The 26798-nt window shown below is 41.3% G+C and overlaps 1 protein-coding gene across 3 annotated transcripts in view; it reads right to left on the bottom strand.

The window, feature by feature from the left end:
* Positions 1-4695: 4695 nt before the first annotated feature.
* The window catches only part of LRGUK (leucine rich repeats and guanylate kinase domain containing), a 46191-nt gene continuing 24088 nt past the window's right edge, over positions 4696-26798 (bottom strand). Inside the window, exons 13-21 of one of the 3 annotated variants that reach the window (XM_072340434.1) lie at positions 26320-26433; positions 22811-23012; positions 21794-21907; positions 18179-18336; positions 15371-15459; positions 10620-10754; positions 8492-8521; positions 6154-6323; positions 4696-5385 (exon numbers count right to left, since the gene is read on the bottom strand). In XM_072340434.1, coding sequence (XP_072196535.1) covers positions 5249-5385; positions 6154-6323; positions 8492-8521; positions 10620-10754; positions 15371-15459; positions 18179-18336; positions 21794-21907; positions 22811-23012; positions 26320-26433 — 1149 coding nt within the window. In that variant the 3' untranslated portion in view covers positions 4696-5248. Of the gene's footprint in view, positions 5386-6153; positions 6324-8491; positions 8522-10619; positions 10755-15370; positions 15460-18178; positions 18337-21793; positions 21908-22810; positions 23013-26319; positions 26434-26798 lie in introns of those variants that run through there. The other 2 variants (XM_072340443.1, XR_011904071.1) reach the window with 2 other exon arrangements.

Genomic DNA, 26798 nt, shown 5'->3' on the forward strand with positions numbered 1-26798 from the left:
TTTCTGTTCCAAATCTTTTACCTGTCATTAAATTCGGGTTTGTGTTTATTAACACTTTCAATCCGTCCTCACCACGGTGGGATGGAGAAAAACAAGGGGTATTTATTAAAGTGAGAGGGAAAGTCTTGACCTCCATTGGGAATACCTCCATGAGATCTATGTCACTTCCAAGGTGTAAAAAACTTACTCCCGACACTAAATTAAATGAGAGGGGAAGGAGAGGGATAAAGATGTCTCTGTAAATCATCCGGAGCCACACAGTTAGTTTCTGTTCAGCATCTTTCATTATAGCAATCATAAATCAGCAGCTGAAGCCCAAGAGTGAGATTTATTGACATGGGAAACCTGGGAGAGGAATAGCTTGGAGGATACGGGGCCATTATTTTTGCCTCCATCATGGCCCAGGGTTGTGGGTCTCTTCTGGTCCCCTTCCTTCTCCAAAATGTGCTGGATCTTTTTTAGGTAATCATTATTATTTTCCCTCTTCCATACAGTTATGAGGAACTTGGCTTTACCCTTCACCTCCTGCTCTTTCTGAGCAGCTGGAAGATGGATGAGCTGAGCCTGCATTGACCAAAGGACAGCGGTGCAGGAAATCTATGTTAATGCATGTTAATCTACCCCTTTAAAGCTTGAGAAAGTGGGGGCAAAGTCGGAGCATCTGTCAGAGCCACATGGTCCTATTCCCATAGAGGAGGTGCTTGGGGACAGCCATGGGAAGATGCATGTTGTCTTCCACGCTCTAAGAGTTAACCTGCTTTGAGTCACCATGGGTGGAAGTAATCCCTGGGTTGGTGGCTTCCCAAAGCATAGCACAGAGGTGATGGCTGGTGATCCCTTGAACCAAGACGGGGACAACAAATGTTATGTAAAGCAGAGATGTCTTCCATCAGGATCACAGAATGGTTGGGTTTTAAGGAGCCTTAAAGCCCACCCAGATCCAACCCTTGCCATGGGGTGGTTGCTTCCTACCTTATCAGGTGGGCCAAGGTCCCATCCATCCTGCCCTTGAGCACCTCCAGGGATGAGGCATCCACAACTTCTTCATGCAGTCTGTTTCAGGGCCCCCCATGCCCTGAGAAAATAATTTCATCCTCCCATTTCACCTGAATCTTCCCTCTTTTAGTTTAAAACCATTCCGTGTTCTCCTGTTACTATCACACTACATTAAAGGCAAGGGAAGGAGAGCAGCACAGCCCTTCGTGGTCTCCAAGGTTGACTACTGGGAGCCACAACACTTGGGATTAATGCAAGAAAAACCACTCCACCTTTAGAACCAAAGGAAATTGCTCTTTGTTCTGTTGTCACCTGGACAGGAGTGGCCTCTGTGCTGGTACCAGCAGGGAAGCACAAGATTGTCATGTGGGTCCAAAGGAAAGATATCATCTCTGGAAGTACCTTTGGCACAGGGGGTTTTTCACCATGGAGCTCTCGTGCTTCTGATGGACATTGATTTATACCTTCGTGCTCCTACTTGCTCTGAGATATAAGTGGAGAGAAGCAAGAATGATAACAATGTAGGAGCTGCCTCCCCCTTCCTCCCCACAGCAAAGAAAGAAATTCAGGCTTAGCAACGTGGGCTCCTCTCTCTCCACCTTACAGGAGACAGGACAAATATCTCAGAAGCTTGAAATATTTCAGGAGGGTTACCAAAAGGGTATGTCCAAGCAGCAAGAGTTACTGGAGAGCCTATGATGGGTATCAAGAAGAGTTTGCTTAAGCTCCAGCTCCAATGGAATGGATGCTTGAGTTGGGTTTGCAAATGCAGCAACGTGGAAAGAATGGTTAGGAAACAGACCCAACATTGCTGGGAGAGCTAAAGCTGTGAGCGCGTGTGGGATGAGACCAATAAAGGACCCAAATGGGCCTTCTTCAAACCCTTTTTTGGCTCTCCCTTAAACGAGGGGTGCAAAGAGAAACACGGTCAGTTGGCGTAATCACACCGTGAGACAACTTCTCTCACCCCCACTGCTCTACTGTTAAAAAAATATAGCGTAATTCAGTTTGACAGCTGCCAAATTAGCAGCATATTATGCAGCATATTCAATTAGACAAGCTCCTGAGGGAGCAGGCAGAGCTAGCAGGGCAGCCAGCTGCTGCCAGGATGCGACGCAGTGCTTCAGTAAAGGTATTTTTAGACATGGATGTGGGCATTCAGCAAAGGAATAAGGATCCCTTTGGTCAATCCAAACCAACTCTCCACCATCTGTTTCCAGAAAATATTCGTAACAAGTGAAAATAAAAAGGGGTTGCTGCTGGATTCAGAGTAGTTCTCACATCAAACCTCTACCAGCCTGTATCAGTGTGGTTAGTGGGGAAGGAAACAGGGATGGTCCAAAAGTAGCAAAACAAATAATGTTATGTCCATTTTTTAACCAGGTCCAACTGTGTAAATTGGGAAGTGGGTGCTGGAGAATTGGGCCAGCACTTGTCTCCTGCTCTTGTCTTCCACCGAGCCCGTAGCTGTTTGCCTTGGTTGTCTACATTCTTGTCCATGGAGCATCTCCACCTCTAGCATTCAATGTGCTCACCAATTTGCAGGAAGGGACATCCACGGACCTCTGGAAGACTTTCTTGAGTTGTAAAACAAACTTTTAGCCAACAAACTTCAGATCCTTTCATTTGAGGGATCTGAATGAATACACTCCATTCTTAAGTCTATCCAACACATTCAGACATTCCTTAATTCAGCAACTCCTTGTCCTACTGCATCCACATGGTCCTACGCCACCCATGGTTACTCCTACCATGTTGCTATGGGCTTGGGGGGGAGGGATGGGGGTAACAGAATCATTAAGGTTGGAAAAGATCACTAAGATCATCTGGTCCAACCATCCACCTACTACCAATACTGCCCACTAAGCCACGTCCCTCAGTGTGCCCTATTTCTTGAACACCAATAGGGACAAGGACTCTACCACTGCCCCGGGCAGCCTCTTCCAGTGCCCAACCGCACTTTTGGAGAAGTTTTCCTCCAACATCCAATCTGAAGAGCTGCTTTCAACTTTCCACAAGTTCCCAGTCTTCTCTGCTTCATCTCAAAGATCCAACTCTCCATCCTTCGAGCAAAGACTTGACTAGACTAGACTGCTAAAGCCTTTTCCATTCACGTGGCAGAAAGCGCCAGTATGGATTTTATTGGATGCTGAATGCTTCGGGTTTATTTTTTTTTTGCACAAAAGGGAAATTAAACAGCTTGTTATGCTCCCCTCTGTAAAATTCAGGACTCAGAGACTTGTTTGACTATGACTAACTTAAGGTGTTACTCTGCTGTAATCCAAACACACTTCCTGCCAATGAAAACAGAGTTCCCTGAAACAGTCCCGCTTTTATCTGCCAGCCTATAAATATATAGGCACGGAGTTGCAAGTTCTGTACTTTCAGCCAAAAATAAACCTTCTAAACTAAGAACGCCCAACTGCAAAGCTTCACAATCTGCTGAACAAAGCACAAATAGCACACGTCGGTAATCCAACAGCACTGCTGCCTTCTGACTGGGCCAGATGTTCCATGCTTCAGGGTACGGGTGGGCAAAGGGCAAGTCCACATAACTTGCTGGGAACCTCGTAAATTGGGTGAGCAACTTCTGCTGGGAAGTGGGAGGAAAGCAAGCAAGAGTGCACGGAGGTAAAATGTTGGGGAGGGAAGGCACGAATGCCAACTTTGGAAGTACTTGAGAGCTCAGGGTCCAATAATTGCTTGCAAACTGGAAGATTCTCTTCCAGTTATGTTATTCTGATACACGTTATATTATTATCCGATAGAAACCCAAGTAAGCCAACCAAAACCCCAAAGGAGACACTGATGTAGCTGGGGTGTCACCCATCACTGCCCTGATTTTCCAGACGTGCAGAAATTAAATGTCCAGGAAAAAAAAGACCCACCAAACAACAAAATAACTGATCCATCTGCACTGCATTCCTAATGTAAGCAGCTCTGTTACCAGGCTCAGCTAGGAGGTGTGATCACCCCTGGCTCTGCTGCGTGCGAAACACAAGGTACCTTGTACATATTCATTAACCATGACATTAGCAATACTACTATCACCTGTACAACAGCACAAACTGATGCACTGATCAGCAGCCACGTCAATCAAGCGTGCAGCTGGCTGTAACAGCCAGGGTAACATCTGCAAAGGTATTTATAGAGACAACACAGCCATGCAGAGATCTGCTGAAGATATTGTGACACTGTAGTGGCAGTCAGGCACTCACCTGGCTGCGATGGTCAAAGCCATCAAGGTGGTTCAAACTGCAGCCTCAGCTACTTGAACTCCTCCTGAACCCAGCAGAGCAGCCTTGTTGGTGCTTCTGAAGGGCTGTGCTTCAGGTCAGGGATATGGTCAGCTGCAGTGTGGAAAGGAAGCTACTTAATAAAAGGCTGAGTTTGTTTTACAAGCTTACCTGGAATTTAAGGTCAGGGTATCTGCATCTACTTATTACTTACTTTGCTCAGTTCATCCTATTTAAACAACATAACCACTTAGCCACGTTCTGAACAGGCACAGTGAGATACAGCCATGGACACAAGTCTGCACTTGGACAGTGAGTTGTATCTTCTATGCACACAAACACTACTGAGGACCTCTGTAATGTAAACAAGCAAACAGTCTTCTTCTGGGTAGGCTGCTCAGGTAAAGGGCTTCACTGTCTGTTCTATAAATGGATGGCAATGGAAATTAATCAGGACATACATCAGCTCAAGAGTCTTGTTTATTTGTCAGAGCTCTGTTCCACATACAGAAAAAGAAACCTTCACTTAAAGGCTCCAGCCAGTTCTCAAAGATCCTAACGATGTTTCTGAGGTCGTTTCTATAAATACGTGTGCAAATGAAATAATTTTGTCTCCTCTCTTAAGAAAACACATTTTACAACAATTCACTAATCCTACAGCGCGGGCAATATTACCAGAAGCTCTTATGGTTCCACACCTCAATTAAATCTATAAGATGAGTGGGGGAGGAAATAAATAAATTAACAGAAGATATGGACACGTGGTGGTGTGGAAAAATTCTACAGCATTTCCCAGCTGAGAATGCCTGGGGAAATCATTTCTAGTGTTGGGAAACACAGAAATTACTTTTTAATAACGTTATAAATAAATAACTTTTTTTTTTGGAGAGTTAATCAGAAATGGATTTAGAAATAATCTTTGATAGACTTCGCTTTGACAAAGAGAAATCCTATCAAATTCAGTACTCCTGTTAGACAGAAAGCTTCACTGTGGCTTTGATTTGTAGTAGTCCCCATCAAGGGTTGGTGCCCTTCCGCCCAGATGGGATTGGAGGCAGGATAAGTTTGGAGTTGGTGAGCTGAGGCACATGGGAAGAACCGGTCTTGGTTTTGCTGTATTTTCTCTCAAGATTGTTACCATGAAGTTCAGTCTCTGCAGAAATTATAAATAAATAAGCGAAGAAAGAAATAATAAGTCAGAATTTACCACAAAGTGCATCTCCAGCTGGAAATCCTGAGTTGTCACATCAGAATGTTGCTTTTTGTGTCATTACCACAGAGGCACAAAGGCTCCCCTATCGCCCAGATAAAGCTAATATAGAATCATAACATTGTTTGAGATGGAAGAGAGCTTTAAAGGCCATCTAGTCCAACTGCCCTGCAATGAACAGGGACACCTACAGCTACCTCAGATGCTCAGAGCCTGCTCCAGCCTGACCTTGGTTGTCTCCAGAGATGGGGCATCCACCACCTCTTTGGGCATCCTGTTCTAGTGCCTCACCACTCTTACCATAGAAAACTTCTTCCTTATGTCCGATCTAAATCTCCCCTCTTTTAGATTGAAACCATTTCCCCTTGTCCTGTCACAACAGACCTTACTAAGAACTCCGTTCTCTTCTTTCTCATCGCCACCCTTTAGATACTGTAAGGCTGCTCTCAGGTCTCCCTGGAACATTCCCTTCTTCAGGTTGAACAGCCCCAGTGCCCTCAGTCTGTCCTCATAGGGGACGTGTTTCCATCCTCCTCTGGACATATTCCAACAGATCCATGTCTCTGCTGTACTGAGGACTCCACATACCTGTAATATCCGAAGTGTAGCTGGACTAAATGACTTTTAAAGGTCCCTTCCAACTGAAACAAATTGTCCCTGATCATTACAGTAAGCATAAGCAAGACTGTTACTTTGGAATAAGCTTCAAACCTTTCCATCTGTCCACTCCATTTTCAGCTCCCCTTGGATGTTGATGCTGAGCTTCGGCAGCTTCAGGAAGATGAGCAGGGGGAAGAGGGCTCCGAACGGGCAGACCTTCCGCAGCAGGTGCACCAGTTGGGTTTAGAAGCAGTCTGCTAGCAAGACCAAGTCCTCTGCAGCTGAGAGAAGAAAATGGTTTATGTTTTAAAATAGCGATAAAAAAGCATACACACCAAGTCTGGTGTTATTACTGATGTTGCAATCACGCAATTCAACCAGAAGTCAGAAATAAAAGCTGATGCTTGAGAGAATCACAGATTAAAGTGGAAAAGACCTCTGGATCTATCTAGTCCAACTCCCCTGCTCAAGCATGGCCAACCAGAACAGGTTGCCCAAGACCATGGCCAGCTGGCTTTTGAGTTACCAGATCTGAGATCAGAACTCATGGCTCCGTATTTGGAGTCTGATAGTGATAGGGATAGGGGTTATGGTTTTAAACTAAAAGAGGTGAGATTTAGGTCAGATGTTAGAAGGAAATTCTTTACTCAGAGGGTGGTGAGGAAGTGGAACAGGTTGACTAGAGAAGTTGTGGATGCCCCATCTGTGGTAGTGCTCTAGGCCAGGTTGGATGGGGCCCTGGGCAGCTTGGTCTGGTGGAGGGCAGCCAGAATCCCTTCCAACCCAACCACTCTGTGAGTCTATGATTAGCAAATCTGCAGACAACGGCTTCTTTTGGTAAATAAAATAAAATGGGAACTGCCTTGAAAAGGAGAGGTTCTGTAGTCATCCAGTGACAACCTGCATCACAAGTAGCCATTTAGCAATGAGCTGTAATCAAGGCACCTCTGACCTATTAGGTGTCTTACAGAAAAACTAACCCAAAACAAAGCCTGAGTGGTCTGAGAACACTCATATTAAGGCAAAAATGAGTAAATGTGACAATGACAATGACCAGACTAGCTTACTCTGATAAAGGCTTTCCATTTCCATCTATATAATATCAATTTACTTGAAGGAAAGTAAAAGGCTCTGATTGCTATAGAGAGATCAATAACTACCTCTTTAATGTAAAACCATAACATATTTCTGGAGCAATGCCTAAGATATTTGATAATGTCTGCTGTTCTGATCTACAAGGTCAAACTGATTCATAGGTTTAATGAATCTGTGAGGGAGCTCTAAGATTACCCACCCTGACCTTATTGATAGTGCAGGCCGAAAGAATTTCATCCTCTAATCCTTGCAAGATGCGTTATACCTTGTGAGAATACTGTGATTACAGCATTCCAAGGAATAGGGAGAGAATTTCTGTGGTATTTTAATAAAACCATGCAGAGAGAAGAAGGGATCATGAATAATGAGATTAAAAAGTGTGTTACTCCCATAAGAAACAGGTAATTATCTTCTACCTAGAGGTAGTGTAGAAGTCTATGTGATTTTTTCTACTGCCTTCAAGGTAAAGGAATATTATATTCTGTAATGAACTGAGTGTTTGCATCTTCCTCTGAGGTTCAATTGAATCCAAGGCTGCTCACCAAACACCAAGTGTTGGGTGCTTCAAAAAATATCTCACTATTATTTCACTCTTAGCCAAGCAGTGAGTTTTAATAAGCCTTGACATGAGGCTTTACTGTAATGCTCATTTCCTTGTTTAGTTGCACAGAGTTTAGCAAATGGCTTCTCTGGCAAAAAACATCATGGGAAATGCTTAAGGTTTCTTGGAATGCTACTCAGAAGAAAAAAGCTATCAAAAAGTAAGTGGAGAAATTATTAGAGCTTAAAATCTGCTAGTAATCTATGTCTAGACCTTCCCCAGCACAGAAAACTACCACATGTGGAGTAGGTATGTGCCCTAACTTTAAGCTTTTACCTCTACTTCTATTTTCCCCATCATTTAAATGGAAAGGAAATGAAGAAAGAAACCTGAATGCCCCGAGGAATAATGAGATAAATGGAGTCTGGCTGCACTAAACACAGATTATATTAGTAATGAGTAGAAGACTAAAGCCCTGGACTGCTACACATTCTGTTTAAATTACGCTTGCACTGGACTGCCAATCCCTAACATACATCATTGCAAACGTTGGTATAATATGTCGATTGACAGATATTCTGCATTTGATTATGTTTTGGGATAGCTCCTTGCTAAATGCATGGAGATGTGGCACTGAGGGACATAGTTAGTGGGCATGGTGGGGGATGGGTCGATGGTTGGATTGGATGATCTTAGAGGTCTTTCCCAACCATAATGACTCTATGGCCCTATTTGTAATCCCAGCACCCCATCCTGGCAAACAATATTTGTTTTATTGCCTGTGCCTGGAGGTCAAAACATTCATGATCTTACCCCTTGTTGGTTTTTTTAATTTTACTCTTTCTTCCATTCCAAATGTGAAAAGCATAAAATTGGGAAAAAAAGCAAAAGAAAAGGTTAAACCACCTCAATATCCAGACAAGTAAAATCACTACATTTTTTACTGCAGTACTTCAGAAGTGGGGGATTATTTCTGTCCGTATTTCGAATGCATCTACACAACAGCATTTCCATCAACCATTCCTATTAGAAAATGTATTCCAAACTTTCCTTATTTCCCTTGCAAAAGAATCTGACAACACGACTCCATACGGTTTCGTGGTGGGCCTTGATGCATGCACAGAAAATGAATCAGATTAGCAGTTTGCATTTTCCCTCCTCGCAGTTGCTTTTCCACCGTGTTATTAACAGTGCTAAATGAAAGCACTGTTAAAGTCAAAACACCAAAATGTGGTGGAGTGGAAAGACATATTTATTCCCATATGCGAAGGGTGAGACCTTTACAACTTCACACTCATTTGAGTTATAGGTCTTGCCACTTACTGGTAAGGACAGATGATGCAGAATCCCTCTGCAACCTATTATGCACTCAGTTTCTCTCATACGCTCACTCTGTTCCCCTTCAGCACACTCCACTGTGCCACAAATACTCAGGACAAATGAATCTGCAGAGGCCTACGGTTTCAACCTCTTTACAGCACGCTAATTAACTACTTGTAATTACAGTGGCAGGTAGTGCATCACATAAATGGAACTGGCAGCCTCCCTAGGATATAAAAGGAACACAGATATTTTTTCTTTTCCAACAGTAAGTTTATCTAAGAATTCTGCTTCAGTAGATGAAGAATGAAGTGAATGGGTTGAAATCTTACAAAGATATTAGCATTTCTCGTGGCTTTGACTTATGTGAGAAGCTGCCTAATGTGCGTTTTGGTTTAGTTATTTAATGCAGTGATTTGTTCACTTAAATAGTTGGAAAATACATGGTATGGGTGTTTTAACACATCAGGAAAGGTAGCTTCATTTGTATAGAGTGAGAATAAGGTATCAGCTATGGGACTCAACCAATGATCTAATTCCAGCTTTACAACAGCACTATGGCACAGACACCAGCTCACAGTTGCAGCTTTCAGATGAGCTTTGCATAGGTGAGAGTGAGGAGAGCTCATTTTAAGGTGGCCCAGAGCATGGCCACAAGTGCACACCCATTTCCGTGTGTGGATGGGGGATCTGGTATGTTATTCTGCACTGGGTCATGCTGCGTGGCATCCAGCTGCTTCTGTGTATGCCATCTGGGTATGAGATTACAACAGATGGCCAGAAGAGGGGGAAAAAAAAAGGCTTATTCAGGATTCTGCATAGAAAAGCTGCAGTGTCACTTGGTGTAATAGTTGGCAGACAGAGCTCAGACATTCTTATGGAACAGGACAATGAGAGCAAGTCACAGCCGTCTTGGCAAGATGGCAACATGGACTTGCAAAACTAGTCAGCAAAATATAGCTCCCTTCATAGCAGAATGCCTAAAAGGCAATGTAGCCTTTTCATATCTATCTATATATATGTTTGTCTCTCTACAAGCTCTATGTGAGATAGGAGCTGTCTCCTTTCCATACCTTGGAACCTGTTTAGCTGTGGGACATAGAAATGAGGATGCTCATCGCTCATTGGATGAGATATGCCACATAGCAACAAGGCAAAGGTACTACAGAGGATCCTGGCAAGGTCTGCTGTTATCATCGATGAGATATGAACTTGGGCTATTCTCCAGAGCCTCCCAAATGGCATTCAGTGTTAACTATGGTAATCCTTTAAAGAGGATATGAAATAATTCTGATAGCAATATCTGGCAATTTGTCTAAAAATACATATAGTTGTCACTGAAGTTCTGTTTTTCTATACCTGGGACAAGTTTCATTCAGCATCGTTTCCCCTTCAAACATCCTGTTAATAGAAAGCTCTGGAAATTCTCTCTCTTTTTATGAATTACGGTATCTAAATGAAACCATCCCTGTGAACGACAAGACTTGTACACTGTACATTTAATAAGGCTCTTGCTGAAACACGTGAGACAGCCGCATTAGCTTGGCCAGTAGTTTTACATCTTAGTACTGCAGCATTAACCTCCACTGCACTCAGAGGCAGTCTCAGAAATGGAACTCACCTGCTTTCTGTGTTAATCAAGGGGAAGCTGTGGTCTTCGATGACGCTCTTTCCATCTGAGACCAGAGAATTACATGTTGTTGGCTCCAGTAATTGTTGCTGGGAGATGCCTGGTGCAGGAGTGATTCCAAGGTCCCTGGAAAAAAAAAAACACAGAAAGAAAACAGAGGGCATGTTACGGGCTTCTATTCAATGTGACAGAACAGCTAGTGCTTGAACCATAGGGTTGTTTGAGTTGGAAGGGACCTTTAAAGGTCATTTAGCCCAGCTGCACTGCAATGAAGAGGGACACCTAGTCAGGGACGCTGTATAACTAAAACCAAGCATAAGCAGCACTGAAGATTGCCAGAAATAAGACATTCTCATTGAAATGCTGACTTTTAAAGTTTGACCACTGTTCACCATTGGATCAGATAAAAATCTGAACCAAATATAGGGAAAAAAGGGTCCGATTCCACTCGATCCCCAGAGCTACTGAGTGCCCTCAGAATTCAATTTGCGTACATCAGCATAATGGAAATAAAAGTTAAGAAGAAATTAAGGAATTCTTGTATCAAACAACTCTGCTCAATGGAAGGTAGAAGAATCAGTGCAGAAGTCTGAAGGCAGAATTCAAGGCTACAGGTCTAAGGACTGGGCGATAAAATGCTCTCTACTACTTAGAGTAAATCTTGGTATTCGTAACCTATTCACTCTCAGAAGCTACATCTCATCTGAAAAGTAAATTCAAACCAATCTACCAGACAGTTAAGGAGCACATGCATTTTTAAAGGTGAAAGGGATGTTTTTCCACTACCTACCTGGGTGCCAAATATCTTCTTCACACTTGGTCTTGAGTTTTGTACTGCTGTTAAGAGGTATTTAAAGACTTGCATTGCATTACTATGCCTCAGATCAAATGAGAATGGGTTGGATAATTTAAATAGCTCCCATGTAGCTCATACCCATGTAGTTTAGTCCTAGTTTCATCACTAGCACAGGCATAAAAACAAAACTGAAAAGTGGAAGTATATTGAAGTCAGAAGCTGGCCAGACAACGGGGTGTGCAAGACATGTATGCTACATGCATCACATCTTATGCTCATGGCGAGCAAATCCAGCCTGAAGGGAGTATCTCAACCACAGGTGGACCATGCACCTTTGCTCTTCCAGGGAGCTCTGCTGAGACTGTAAAGCGAAAGGAATCTCCTCCAACTCAGAAAAGTGAGTTCACGGGTTATAAATTTTCCTCTTCGTGATGTCTGCTCTTGCTTACTTCAGTTCTTTCAGCAACATTCCAAGAAAATCAAGAAGTTAATCATTAGATGAAGGTCTGATCTGAATGAGACTTCAACCCAACTCCTTACTTATTACCCTCAGACACAGAGACAGTGGAATTATTCAGATCAAACCACGAAACACGGCCCTTACATTGTATCAGGCAATGAGACATTAAAATGACTTTAATTACACACAGCCACAGGCAGAAAAATAAAGAGGCTAGGTTTTCAGTAATTTAGATTTAAAAACCCAAATTTATGTAGATGACCCTGCAGGGTTGCAATAAATAAAGCAGGTTGGATGCTTCTGTGACACCACCTTTAAAGTTTTCTAATGCATAGTTAGAAAAACTGAGCGATATATATAAGTCTGGATTAAAATGTGCAATGGTGGGATTAAGCATTAAAGAATCTTTTAATATTTGCTGACTCATGGGAAATTCAAAACATTTAGTACCTTAAGAACTGTTCTGCACCTATCGCTCTTGGCACCAGTTGTATCTACCAGTTATATCTATCAGTTATATCTAAATACAGTGAGATATATACCATATATATATACCATATCTCACTGTATTTAGATTCACTCCTAGCTGAAGTGGGGTTTTCATTCTCTGCATCAGAAGTAAGCTGAGATGCTTCTGTCCTCCACCATTTTGGGTTCACAGCCACTCCATTCACCCAGCATCACACCAGCACAATTAATTCTTCTGCAAGTGAGTGAAATGGCTTAGGGGACTGAACAAAAAAACCACCAAAACAAAACCAAAACCAACAAAATCCACCAAAACTCACCACCTTTTTTGGCTTTGCAAAACCTACGGCAGCAAGTTTCCAACATGAAGAGTTATCAGCTAAAAGCTTCTGTAAGGTCAGAGATGTTACCAGTGAAAGAAATCATTTTTACACAAGCAGCAGATTAGGCAGATAGATTTTATGCACTGCTGCTGACAATGGAAATAAAGAAAAGGTGTATCATTCTAAAAATAAAATAATTTGGGACAAAATTGATGAGATTCAAGCAAAAATAGCAAGAGTTTTTCAAAACCAGATTTCAAACAGCATGACTTTTGTCTTATTTACGTAGCCAAGTAAAAAGAGAAGGAAAAACCTCCAAATGAAATAGCTTAAAATAAGCATTTTTCCATCAGAGAGAAAAATCTGATGAGTACTGAAGCCAAGATGCATCTAGACATAGTAGTGAGATGAGATGTTTAGTCTGAATGCCTAATACAGTTCGACTGCACGAAGGGATTGGTGTCCACTTTTAGTATCATATGGGGAGACAATAAAATGATGTCCCTCAGACATGCTATTGACATTTATTTGCCTGCACTTCTAAGGACATTTGACATTATCTGGTCAATTTTGAGAGTTAATTAACAAATTAGAGAGAACTTAAAGTAACATTGCCGAAATTACTAAGCACAGGCTTGCAGAGAAAGGTGAAATGACATGGGTTTGAAGGGTGGACTGTCAGGTGGATAAGCAATTGGTTGAATGGTTGCAGCCAGAGGGATGTGGTCAATGGTCTGATGTTCAGGTGGAGCCAGTGACAAGTGGTGTCCTCCAGGGGTCTATCTTGGGAAGAACGCTCTTCAAGGTCTTTCTCAATGACAGTGATGGTGGAATTGAGTGTACCCTCAGCAAGTTTCTGATGACACCATGTTGAGTGGTGCAGTTGACAGTAAAGAAGTAAGGGACAGAATCCAGAGTGACCTGGAGAAGCATGAAAAGTGGGCCCCATGAGAACACAATGAGGTCTAGCTAGGCCATACACGAAGTGTTAGGTTGAGGCAATCCCAGGTATGTCTACAGATTGGAAGAATTCATTGCAAGCAGTCCTGTTGAGAAGGATTGGGGGTCCTGATGGTCAAAAAGCTGGACATGAACCAGCAGTGTGCTCTTGAAGCCTGGAAGGCCAACTGCATTCTGGGTTGCATCAAAAGAGGGGAGGCAGCAGTGAGAAGAGGTGGTTGGCCCTATCTACTCTGCCACATCTGGAGTACTGGGTCCAGGTCTGGGTCCCTCAGTACAGAAGGAATTCAGACCTTCTGGTCTGGGGCCAGAGGAGGGCCATGAAAATGATCAAAGGGCTCCACAACCTAATTGTTGTGTTCCAGGAATCAGATTCTCTCTCAGAATTTAAATCATTTTATAACATTCATATTAATGTCACTTCTTGGCTTAACTTCTTGTGTGGAATGGCGCGTTGTCTACTCTTGCCTCCAATTCTGCTGCGTGCATCTATCCCTTGAGGCCTGGTAATTGCAAATACTGATTGGGAGTGACAGGATTTTCTTTCACCTGCCTGACAGCTCTGCTGAAACAGCTTCATGTATAACTCCTCAACCAGCTTCCTTGGAATGACTATTATGGAATAAAGGCTGCAAAGAGCAACAGACACAAGAGAACAGTTCACACTGCCACACTAAATCAAAACCAAAACATCCAGCATAAGAAAACACTGATTTCCATTTTTCTTCTCAGTACAACATAGTTTAAATAAATGAGAGGAAAGAAAAGTCTTCCTTCAGTACTTAAAAAGCTTTAAGATTTAGAAAATGTATCATAATTATGCATCTCTGCCTTTGTTTTTTTTTTCCTAAAGATAGTTTAATCCAGTGACTTGTTTCTTCCCTTATTTACTTTTAAAGAATCAGTCTTCAGTCTTCATTACTGGAAAGCTGGTATGTATAATTAGTGACTGCATTTGGACAGAGCTGAAACACTGTTCTGTTCATTTTGATAAATGCTGATACAGATGCCCATGTGCTACTTTTAAATGTCAACATGAGCCTTTTCACAACAGGTAGGAAAAGCAAGCAAAAAAGAATCCAAAATAGGAAGATTTGCATTGGTATTTACCAGGGAAAGGCAGAGATCCCACAAAAGACCAAGCAAAGAAAGTACATTAAGATTTACAGACTTAACGCCATTTTGCAGGGCTGTGACTATGAGCAGGAAAGACAGAAGAGACAGTAAAGATACGATCCATTTTCTTTAAAGAAAAAGAGCCAGAAAAAATGGAGTCAGCTTTTAGAAATTCTGCTTTAAACAGAAGTATGCACAGGAGTGCACTGCAAAGAACTTTGTGCTGAGCAAGGTCCAGCACTAATCACCAGAAGCACTAACAAACATTTTGGAGACTGTGCACTGCCAGAAACAACCTTTCAGTATCTAAATGGGGGCTGTGAGAAAGAAGGGGATAGAGTCTTTAGCAGGGTCTGTTGCAATAGAACAATGGGAAATGATTTCAAGCTTAAAGAGGGGAGATTTAGGCTTGATATAAAGGAAAAATTATTTTACAGTGAGGGTGGTTGGAACAGGTTGCCCAGAGAGTTGATGGATGCTCTGTCCCTGGTGACATCCAAGGAGTAGAGCTGGAGTAGGCTCTGAGCACCTGATCTACCTGTAGACGTCTCTGTTCATTGCAGGGCAGTTGGACTAGATGACCTCAAAGGGGTCAAATGATTCTGTGGTTCTACATTACCTTTGAAACAGCTGGACGTATGCACTAGGTACCTTTCCTGACAGAGCCTGACATGCTGCAGCATGACGCCTTTGGAGAGAAGCTTCTTCCTGATAAAGAAATACAACCAACTTCATACAGGAACTTAAAAGAATATAGGGTCATTTAATTGGTTGTGATATCCCTCTCTTTTGTTAAGTTTTTAAAGTGTATGCATTTATTCTGGGACAATAGAGTTTTACTATAAGTAACAAGATGCTAAGTATAATTCACTAATCTACATGAAGCAAATTTTGGTCTAAAATCTTGCAGGCATTGAATAATGAAGATATTTATCTCCACTAAAGTCCTATTTATTTCTTCATATAACATTCAAAACGTGCCAGGACATAGCAAGAAGGAGTATCTGCAGAGAACTACTTTAGATGCATTCCTACCTCACGGTATAACAGAGCTGGGATAATTCTAGCTATGCTCTTGTCTTATATCTTCACCAACAAGGGGTCAAATACAGAACAAAACTGCTTCTGCTACAACTTAAATACACCAGTTTTCTCTCTTTGCTCCAACAATACTGCAAACCTGTCTTTCTTCCTATATAAACCAATATTCAGAGATAGATTTAACCGACTGGAATTTGCAAAAGGTAAAACGAACCCATTACGATCTTAGCAGACTGAAAAATATGGTCTTGAGTTTCAAGGGGGTGTTAATTAACACGTGCTGTGTGCAGTGTAATTTCTCAGGTCAGCCCAACGCCGAGCAACAGCGTGCTTAAAAAATGAAATGTAAATCTCGGAGCAAAGTTATTACATCCTGCTTTGTTATCACCTGATAGCCGCTGATACTTATCAATATAATAGCTAAATCACGTGTCTGTAACAGAGGCTTTTTGTGATGGTATGAGGAATGAAAGAGAATACAGTTAATCTGCTAATGGCTCACGTGATGACTACTGTGAATTCCTGCACTTTCTTTCACTACTTATGATAAATAAAGGTCTGTTTAAAAGCTCACTGAGCTTGAGTTATGTTTTGCTTTCTTTCGGTAAAGATGCAGCTCCATTCCTGTTTTTGTTGGTGTGGATTACAGGCATAGACTCCTTTATGTTCATCCCTTATGTAGTTAATTGCAGCTACATGAAATTGGTGCAGGGTTGGCATGCTCACAAGGGATAAAAGGCTGCAGGGAATCAGATCTGCTGTCTTCCTCTGAGCAGCAGACTCTGCTTCTTAATTTGCTCATGGACAACCCACATCCATAATTTTTTCATATATTTTTTACATGATGGGAGTGGAATGCAGTTACTGCAGTGACAGCAAATTATTTCAGTGCTTTAGAGTGAAAAAAAAAAATGCATAGTCTCAAATGTAACAGTTTAGACACAATTTTACTTTAAGGCCACAGACATATTTATATTCTTCTCATTAAATACAGTCCAAGAGGCACCTGTGTTTCACCTTGAATGTTTTACTACATTCACACTTCAGCTGATGCCATAAAGCTTCCTCTGCACATAAAAATGTATTGGAAACTTAGCATAGTAAATAACTAAAAGTTATTGCCAGCACAGAACAAGGAGACTAACAAGAAAGAGAGCCTTGCAGCCATGAAGTAAGTAGAACCCACATTAAATGAGAGCCTCCTTCATCATAAACCACTTCTCCCTGACTTGACAAAATGTAAACTTTCAAGATAATATAAAAAGAAGATGAAATAAAAAAGCGAGAGAAATAAATTGCTGGGGCTGGGGAGCTGTCAGAGAGCCACCAAGGTAAGAAAAAATCTGCTTCCTGTCTCACCTTAAACTAACAAACCTTTACATGAAAGAAACATGAAAACGAACAACACTTTGTGACAGCTTTTGAATTCTGCAAGGCTTGAACACAGGCATTTCATTTCAGAACATCGGAAGATGCGAGGTTCCTTATTTATGTCAGCCATTTTACCACCGCAGCCTTCCTCACACTCAAGAGAGCCTTTTCTTTTAAGCCTGGGAAGCCCAGGAGGGGGTCTTCTACTTTGCTCCATCTAGAACACTAATTCTAAACATCAGAGGTAGTTATAAATACAGAGATATAGTGGCAAAATTGTACAGCAAGTCGTGCCTGCCAAGCCATCATTCATCATAATGACATCATAACCCTGGAATGGAACAAAGTTTAAAGCTTTCATTTTTCTCTTTCTCCTGTCATTGTCATATAAAGAGAGCATTAGGCACATCTGCTTCGTAGTCCCAACTCCCCCACTGCCTGCAAGGAGAATGAATGCCTTTAGGGAAAACACTGCTGAGAAGAAGAAAAGAGAGATGAAGCCCAAGTTGCAAGAGGTTATTTGAAATCCAAGCACACCGTTGAATCTGTTGATTGAAAAAGTAAAAGCAGGTGAAAAATGTGCTTAAATTTGATCTCTGGCACTCGCTCTGAGACACTTGGCTGAATGAGTTTTTCCACTGCCACCGGATGGCATTCGTAAGTAATCTTCATTGTCCTAATATCTGCACCTAACTGCTCTGAACGGGAAAGTTTCAATACTGTGTAAAGGAACTGAGGGAGATGATATTCGGCTTCTTTACATCAGGGCACAACTGGATGAAATCCATTATGATAAATCGTTTTATTTTTGTGTTAAATTGAGCAGGTAAGTTAGCCTTCCTTGTCTTATTCATCTGCCTTGAACTCTAGGTTACTTGTAAATGGATGGAAGGAAAGATAACCAAAGAACAGAACTTAATTCTTTTCTGGAGAAAGAAAATCTGATCTACAAATAGGTTTTTTTTTTTTGCATATAAATTACTTTTATCCTCATATTAGAGCAAATGCTACTTACCACAGTGCTCAGTTGTACAGTAAGTTTGTCCAAAGTGTCTCCTGAATAATTTTTGGTAGAAGAGTCCAAGAAGTCATTGATAGTTGAAGACTGAGTAGTGCCACTCACTCCTCTGCTGGGCGACAATGTTTGCTCTTGCAAGAAACGTATTCTTGAACCTAATATGGAAAAGACACTTCTCAAGAAGTAATATTCTGAACAGCACTTTGCTCACAGCAGTCAGAAATAACCTTGGCATTTGAAGTTATGAACTGGTAAAGGATATAAACCATTCCAAGCTAACTGAAATCCGCTTACTTAGGAATTTTGACTCTCTTAGAGTGGTCAGAATGTGATAGGAAGCTAGAATTGGACATCTTTTTGTAGAATCATAGAACGGATTGGGTTGGAAGGGACCCCAAGGATCATCAGGTTCCAACCCTCTGCCACAAACAGAGCCACCAACATCCATATTTAACACCAGACCAGGCTGCCCAGGGCCCCATCCAATCTGGCCTTGAACACCTCCAGGGATGGATGGGGCATCCACAGCCTCTATGTGCAGCTGTTCCAGCACCTCACTACTCTCTCTATGAAGAACTTCCCCCCAGCATCCAAATTTTCTTCTGTTACTTCGGACATGGTTTAGTGGGAGCTATTAGTAATAGGTGAACGGTTGGACTGATTGATCTTTGAGGTCTTTTCCAACCTTGGTGATTCTATGAGTCTATGATATTCAAGGTCAGGCTGAACAGGGCTCTGAGCAACAAGATCCAGCTGTGGGTGTCCCTGTTCATTGCAGGGATGTTGGACGAGATTGTCTTTAAGGGTTCCGTCCAACTCAAACAATTCTATGATTTATTCTGCCTATAAAATGATATCTAAATATTAAACTCAGTCACAGGAAAATATCTTTTACTGGTACACGACACTTTTTTTTTGCAGAAATTCAATCATTTCCTTGTGTAAATTCATTTACTCCTATTGTATTGTGTGTCATTTCATGTATTATCACACACAATTGGAGTAGATGAGAGACAAAGAGCTACCCAGTCCATCTGCACGTTCATATATTATATGCAGTTACTTTTCTCACTATATGCACTTATTTAAAAAGAAAAGTTTCAACAGTCATCAGGTGACTTTCAGCCCAGCCATTAAATATATGCTGCTGGTTTGTAGCTGCCAGGAGATCTGGTGTTAAGAACAGAGACAAGACGTGAGATTGGTAGGCTCTGTTTCACTCACAGTAAATCACTCATTTTGACACTGAGTAAGCGGTAGAATCTAACCTTCAGAAGCACAGGGCTTCACACTGCAAAAAGTTCTGTGGGCTTTCTGGTGCCCAGCATCACAAATAGTCTTTTCACATAAATGTTCCTTCACTCACTTGTAAAATACAAATAGTAACACATACTCTGCAGGACTGCTGTGAGAAATAATTAATAGTTGTGTAGTACCAAGTTCTGCGGATGAAAGCTGCTAATGCAAGTACAAAGCATTATCAGCTCTGCACTGTGCTAAATTTCTCCTGTAAAAAGTTTCTAAAAAGAAGAACTTATCTATTTTCTCCCAGTGTTTTCACTTTGCATATGAGCAAAGGATCTTGCGCAGCAGTTCATTAAAAAGAGAATTAACAACCTATCATAATCTCACACAACCAATCTTCCCCCTGCTTCTATCTCACTAAAAATGTCCATTTAAAGACAACCTTGAGGCGAGTTTTTAAACATAAATTATTTCACACAGTCCAGGGGAAGGGATGATCGCTAGAAACAGGATAGTTAAATTCATTTAAACACCTATAAATGAAGCTCTAAATGAATTTAATGGCGCATAGTAAATTTAAAAGTTGCTTTATGGACAGCAGAATTACCAAAATGTAGCACTGTTAATGAAGTTTCTGTAACTAGTGACAAGCCACTCACAGAACCTCTGAGGAATGTAGAGACCTTTAAAGAAACCTCAGGTATGTACACATACATCTTTAAAAATACCATGGTTACATACAAATCTATTCCCTTTAAACCTTTCCCTTCCCCTCCCCCCCCCCCCCCCCCATAATCTAGTTGGGGCTTGGTGGGTCTTATTGCCTCTTAGGACAAAACCTGTGGTTTTAAGACAAATAAGCACCAAGACTATAGGCAGTAAGGCAAGGAATTCCTCCCTCTGACTTCAAACAAATATGCAAGCTCTAGAAATGAAAATAGAATCGATATAGATTAAGATTAAATAAGATTCTTCAGAAAACGTGCTCACTGCTATAGCACTGGGATGCCACAATATGCAGAGGAGCTTTTCATTCCCCCCTGGGAAATTAGTATTTATTAATTCTTTCAGGATACAAAATTACTTGAAATGATGAACTGATGAATTCTGCACTATCCTTCATTAACATTTTCAAGCGTTTTTGCCCTCCTTCATCTACTTTTATTTGCAGCCTTCTGAGCCACACAGAAGATCATGAATATTGGCTCAATACAACTTCAGAAACTAATTACTCTCCTGTTGCAGTGGATCTAACCAAGAGAGCCATAAACCACAGAGGTTCTTAGAGGTAAAAGTTCACATAAATGATCTTGTTGTTAGCCTGTGTTGTGCAACATCTCACTGCTGTGATATCTCCTTATTTCTTTTTCCCCCCATACTTTAGAGAGTATATTCTGCTTTTATCACAGCTGGTAACATGTCCCATTTGGAATAAATACACGAGCTAGAGCTGGGTTCTCATAAGCTAATCTTAGGACTGCTCTCTTCAGAGAGACACTGACTCTCTGATGAGAGCAGTCTTTTCTTCTTCCAGAAGCACTCATGGAGCTCTTTTTCCCTACCCTTCTCTCCTTGAGCTAACCCTATAGCTACATGATGAGGTAGATCAAGGAATTGATCTGTCTGAAAGTCAGGCGTGTTCTTTTCTGGGTTAGTTTTTGGATGGATTACATGCGACTGCACTATCAGAGGAATGAGAGCAAGGGAGGACTAGAAATGTACAGGCAGGAGGGAGAAACCGGGCAGAACTGCTTTTTGCAGCAGCATGTGCTTGGGTTAGCCTGAAGTGATCAAGAGGCTTCATCTTCAGTTATTCAAGTAGTTAAAGGGTTCTTTTAAACACAGTGCCAATCAACTGGGTTTATGCTGCAGTGGGTAACCCCAAAAGCACTTGGAGTGAATTTTTAAGATGCCTTCACTCATCTTAGTATCCTGGTTTTCATAGATCTCTTCATGCTTCTGGCTATCCTGAGGGAGAGAGAAAGGTAAGCTCTCAGTGCCATGCCCTTTTCTTGTTTGATAGGCACAAAGCTCTCAGCCAGGGACACATATCCAGCTTATGATTGATCTGGAATGAATGGGAGATCCTCAGCCCAGAAACATCCTCAGAAGAGTCTGGTAACTTACTTTCTGCATATTATTGCCTCTGGGCACAGAGAAGTGTAAAGTACCTGGAAAGATCTCCATTAAAGATTTACATACTAGGGAGGAAACAGCCCAGGAGACCCATTACAAAGAAACACACAGAGCTTTCAGGGATGAGCGGTCTCACAGGTTGCATCATTCATAGGTTTTAATTCTCATAACAAATAAGCAGCAACACTCTACTGATAAAAGGGAGTAGTAGCATGTGCCCAAACACAGTACCTGTTCCTGCTTTGCTATTCACGTTTTGACTGCTATCAGAAACTGCAGGTGGCTCCAGACCCAGGTATACCTTTATCAGGAAACTCAGCTCTACAAATGCCTCATCCAATTCATCTGCAGAAAGGGATAAGAATTTGGTGAAAAAACAAGCTTCCATCACTATAAAGTCACAGATCACAGAAGCCTGAGACACAACTGCATTCTTAACTCATCCAGCTCATCTCTGAGAGAAAAATCTTCCTCTTCATAAGCATCATGCTCAAGCAAATAACCTGGAATTCAGCTCTAAGTTTCTACACTCTATTCTACAGTTTGGTTTACTGTGTTTTAGGGTTTTTGCTTTTGACAATGACTATAGATAATGTTTTTGTTACTACTATGATATAAATATTTCACCATCACTGCGATGAACTGAAAAGTGACCTCAACAAAAGGGCACGCACAGAATGAATTAGAGAAGGATTCCTCTCCACCTTCTGCTGCCCTCAACCCCTTAATATCAAGAAGCAAACATTGGTTTTAATGAAATATTGACCACTCACACGTTGCCTGTCTCAGGCTGGAAGACTTGAACCAGTTACTAATTAGAAGAGTCTGACAAGGAAAATCATTGCAGCAGCCTCTCCTTTATAGTAAGATACATATCAGCCATCAGTTCAACACTTGAAAAAGTCTATCTGGTCCAGAGATAATTAGATCTGTTAGGTCAAAAGCACCTCTGACCTCTACTCAGAAACTAACAGACAATTAACATAGATCACTGAACATCTATTTGACATTCTTACAGAAGACAACCCTTAGTATTGCTAACTTCAATTATTTGGTTTCCTTTCTAGATGGGCTTGTGACAACTTGGACACAGAATAATTCACTCCTGACAAATCTCCGGGGTACTTGGATTCCTGGGACGAAAATGAACACGGCAAATCAATGATGGGGTCCACCTGTTGTTGTAACAATCCATTTACTTCTGTAACACGAAAAGTCATCTTTATAGCATAAAAGAGATTAACTCACCTGCGCTGATTACTGCATCGAAGTATCCTGGAATATCCTCACTTAAATTGATGTACATGTCCACTCTGGATACTGCTTCTTCTATCTCTGGCCTGCTGAATAATCCTTTCCTCCGCAGATGTCGCTCGTATTTTGCTTTGTTCATTGGTACCACCAGGATATATCTGGGTTTAAAGTAGGTATTTTTCAAGCTACGCACGCCCTTTAGAACGAAAGAGAAAAGCACAATGTGTTGTTCCTGAAACTGAGTGTCCATTGAGTTTATACCTGAGCTGAGGACAACTCTGTCACAAAGCACTGTGAAAGAAGCACAGGTAACCTGAATCCGAGGTCTCAAGATTGGAATCCAGCTCAACAAAATGGGTAAGTTCAAGGCAAAGTGCCAAATGTCTACATGTGAGAAGTGTTATAAGAATAGAACTACTTTATTCTAAATACCCCTTTAAATGAAGCCTTTCAGTCAAATTCTTCCAGTGATTTAAAGCATTATACTTCATCGTACTTCTGGGTTAGGTACCAACCCTGAATTTTCCACAGCTCTCATTTGCAACTCATATGTTGGATAACCTTTCTCTCTCTTTCTACATACAAAAAACAGAATATTGTAACCACAGAGCCCTATAATATGGTATTGCCACTGCTTGTAACACTGAGTTTTCAGGGTTTCAAGACTCAGGCTTGTCCTGCTCCCTCTGGACATCTCTTGACTTACCCTTAACTTTGTTTTACTTGGCTCAGCTGTGACAGCAATTTCTTTTGTTGACCAGGTGTGGTATCTATCTGATTTGTTTTCTCTTAGTGTAGTAAAACCATAGTTTTATCTACATAGCAGTAACAAGCAATTGTTCCAGGTACTATGGGATGTTTATGACTCAACATAATAATGTAGATAAATACAGGCCTAGTACAACAGCAGAGATCTGAAAAAGCTGAGAAAGGACACAGTGCAAAGGAGTACAGCCACAGGACAATAACAGACAGGGCAAAGGCCTGACAGTAGAGATCTCACAGCAATAAACATGCCAGTAATGGTCATTAAAAGTTGCAGATCTGGAGGTGGACAACACTGGTTAAAAGGGGGATGAGAAAAAAAACAGTATCTAGCACACATAATGTGCCAAAACTAGACACTGTTATTCCATCAGAACTGAATGGGAATGATTCTGGGGAAAATCCTATTAATTTTGGTGAAAAATGGAAGGGGCACAAATCTTGGCATCTTCCTATGTGACCACCTACAAACAGCTATGCTTGTAACTTTTCAAAGATGAAACAATCAGGAGAAAGCATCCCCACATTCCAGACTAGGAGCATCCTCCACATCTCAAGCTGCACCATGAGTTATGACTCCTTCTGATCAGGAATTAATGTAACAAACGATTAACCTGACCACAGACTATGTTGCAATAGGAAGGTGGCCCAGTAGGGATGGACAGGGAAGAGAAATAAAGAAGAGATAAAGAAAGTTTCTGGTGTGCCCAATAAATTTACTACACAGGGACTATAGGTTGAGTGACTGTCTAATGTGAGATGAGAAAAAGTGACCTTAAGATAAAGAATGAGAAAATGCAGAAGTTGATGCATTTTGAAAGCAAGGAGGGACTTGGAAAATCAGAAAAGAAAATAACTTGAGTTTCCTGAGTTTCTATCTGAGGTCAAGGAAGGCCAGAAAGTAACCTGAGTTAAAGATGCCCATCCATTTAAAGTAGCTTCGTTTCTTCAGTTAACAGCATGGGCTTATAGAAAAGACACAACTAACATTTACCTCGTTTCCTCTGACTCCACAGCCTGGATGGATAACCAGCATCAAATGGAAAGAAGTTTGGTCTTTGGGAGGAGACAAGTTGTACAAGATGGACTGTCCATGGAGGTGTTGAAGAAAAGGGTAGGTGCCACACCAAGGGACACAAGCTTGGACATGGCTTGGGACAGGTTGATGGTTGGACTAGATGATCTTTGTAGTCTTTTCCAACCTTAGTGACTTGATGATTCTACTTACAGTTCTGGGAGCATAATGAGACATGTGCCGCTCTGCCACTAAGCCCTCGGTTGGAACATGCAGCTCCTCTGTTATTCTCCAGATATTCATGGCTACACAAGCAAATGAAAAGCACTGCAAATGTGCTTTCTCCACTACATATTGCATGTCAGAACAGCAGCAGCTTCACTAACTGTAACTGTGGACTCAGCGAGATGTAAATGTTAAAATGTGCGTCAGACTCCTTTATCAGTAAAAGATATGCTGTAGATTAAAGGGAATGAACAGCTCTAAATTTTTAGTCTCAGACGATGGACCATAATTAAAATTTCCTTTAATAGTGCTAAATCACTTTTGTTATGAGCCTTGCAGAAGATAATGGAGTTGGATAACTTCTATTCACGTACATAACACACCATTATTGTTTTTCATCTGCTAGAAGAGTCCGCAGTGATTCAAGAGTGCAGATAATAACTATGTGACCTCAAAACTTTAGCAACGAAGGAGTTTCTTAGCTGTCTCTCCCTGACAACAACTTCAGTAATATCCAGGAGTGTAGCAGCATCTATGAACTTGTAGCAGTCCCCTAGAGGTAGAGCTAAGCCCTACAAACACAGCAAAACACAGAGACACTGAGTATTATGTTTTGGGCACTCTCTAGAGTCTCTTGCTCTAGAAGCTCATGTATGTAGATGGAGCTTTGCAGAAAGATTTTAGGAGGAAATGAAGCCAGTCTTTCCTCTTTGTTTCCTCAATCCTTACCTAGTAAACCATCTAAAATAAGAAAAGTTCTTAATTAGAGAACGAGCTAAAATGTTGTTATCTGGGGATTCCAATAGATAGGTTTTGGCACATTGTTGTGACTTCATCTCCTAACACAGCAAGACTTCTGAGATTCTGCCATCTGTGAATGTGCACCTGACAAATCTCAAAGAAGGTAAAATAATCCCTTACAGAGATTCCATCTTTTAACAGTTCTGCCCCAACCATTGCCTCCTCTGTTGCCTCATTAGGAAAGGAGAAGAATGGCGTTGTTATAGGGAATGTGCAGCTCTAGACCAGTCCCAGTCTAAGATGGGGATAGGTGGAAAGAATATGGATGAAAAGTTGAGGATACCATAATGGAAATACCAATGACATGGAGGGGAAATAAGGTGAATGAAGATGGGAAAAGTTGATTAAGAAATGTTAAGATGGCAGCACGTGACTAAATGTGGGCATCTGTAAAGTAAATGTTAGGTATTGTTTCATGCATAGACAGTGGGGAGCTACTTGATGCAAGCAGAGGAGTTAAAGATACCATTCATTAGACTCAAAGACAGTATCTCCAGTGACACTAATGAAGCCCAAAGAAGTCACTGATATCTATCCACGGCAGGCCTGGCATAAGGCCTTAGAATGCCTCTAAAGTGACTAAATTGATAGGTCTATGCTGCGGAAACAAACCACAGTCAAGATGCATGAACTCCTCCCCGCAGCAGTTCTCACAAAATCATATATTCAAAAATGTTTAAGCAAGATCAATTCTTACCTCTAGTTCTAAATGAATACATGTTGCAAGACCTTCTCTGGCAATTGAATCCACAGTGTCTCTTCCAAGTCCATAGTAATGGCCGCTGTATTTAAAGGTTGCTATAAACTTCCCCTGAAATTCAAAACAGTGAGTATAATGACAAAGGAAGTATTTTAATGAAAACCACTTTCTGAAAGGAGCATAATTACAGTGAACTTCTTAGCTTGCTTTTCCAACAGATTTTCTCCCTGACTAAATCATCAATGATAATAAGGCCAGTGGGAACACAACATTTGCAGAGAAGAGCACATAGCTGGCCTGCAGGGTATGGGCTTGTACGTTTTTCATGGATAATAAAGCACCATAGCCTTGAAAACAAGCTGCTGACAGGTTACAGCTTTCATTGGTTATGTATTCGCACTGTAAAAAAGTAAGATCTAAAACAAAGGGGCATCCTTTTTTTTTTTGTGACAATACATCAAACCATATGGCTCTGC

This window comes from Excalfactoria chinensis, chromosome 1 (genome assembly GCF_039878825.1).
Source record: "Excalfactoria chinensis isolate bCotChi1 chromosome 1, bCotChi1.hap2, whole genome shotgun sequence".
In the NCBI taxonomy this organism is placed as follows: domain Eukaryota; kingdom Metazoa; phylum Chordata; class Aves; order Galliformes; family Phasianidae; genus Excalfactoria; species Excalfactoria chinensis.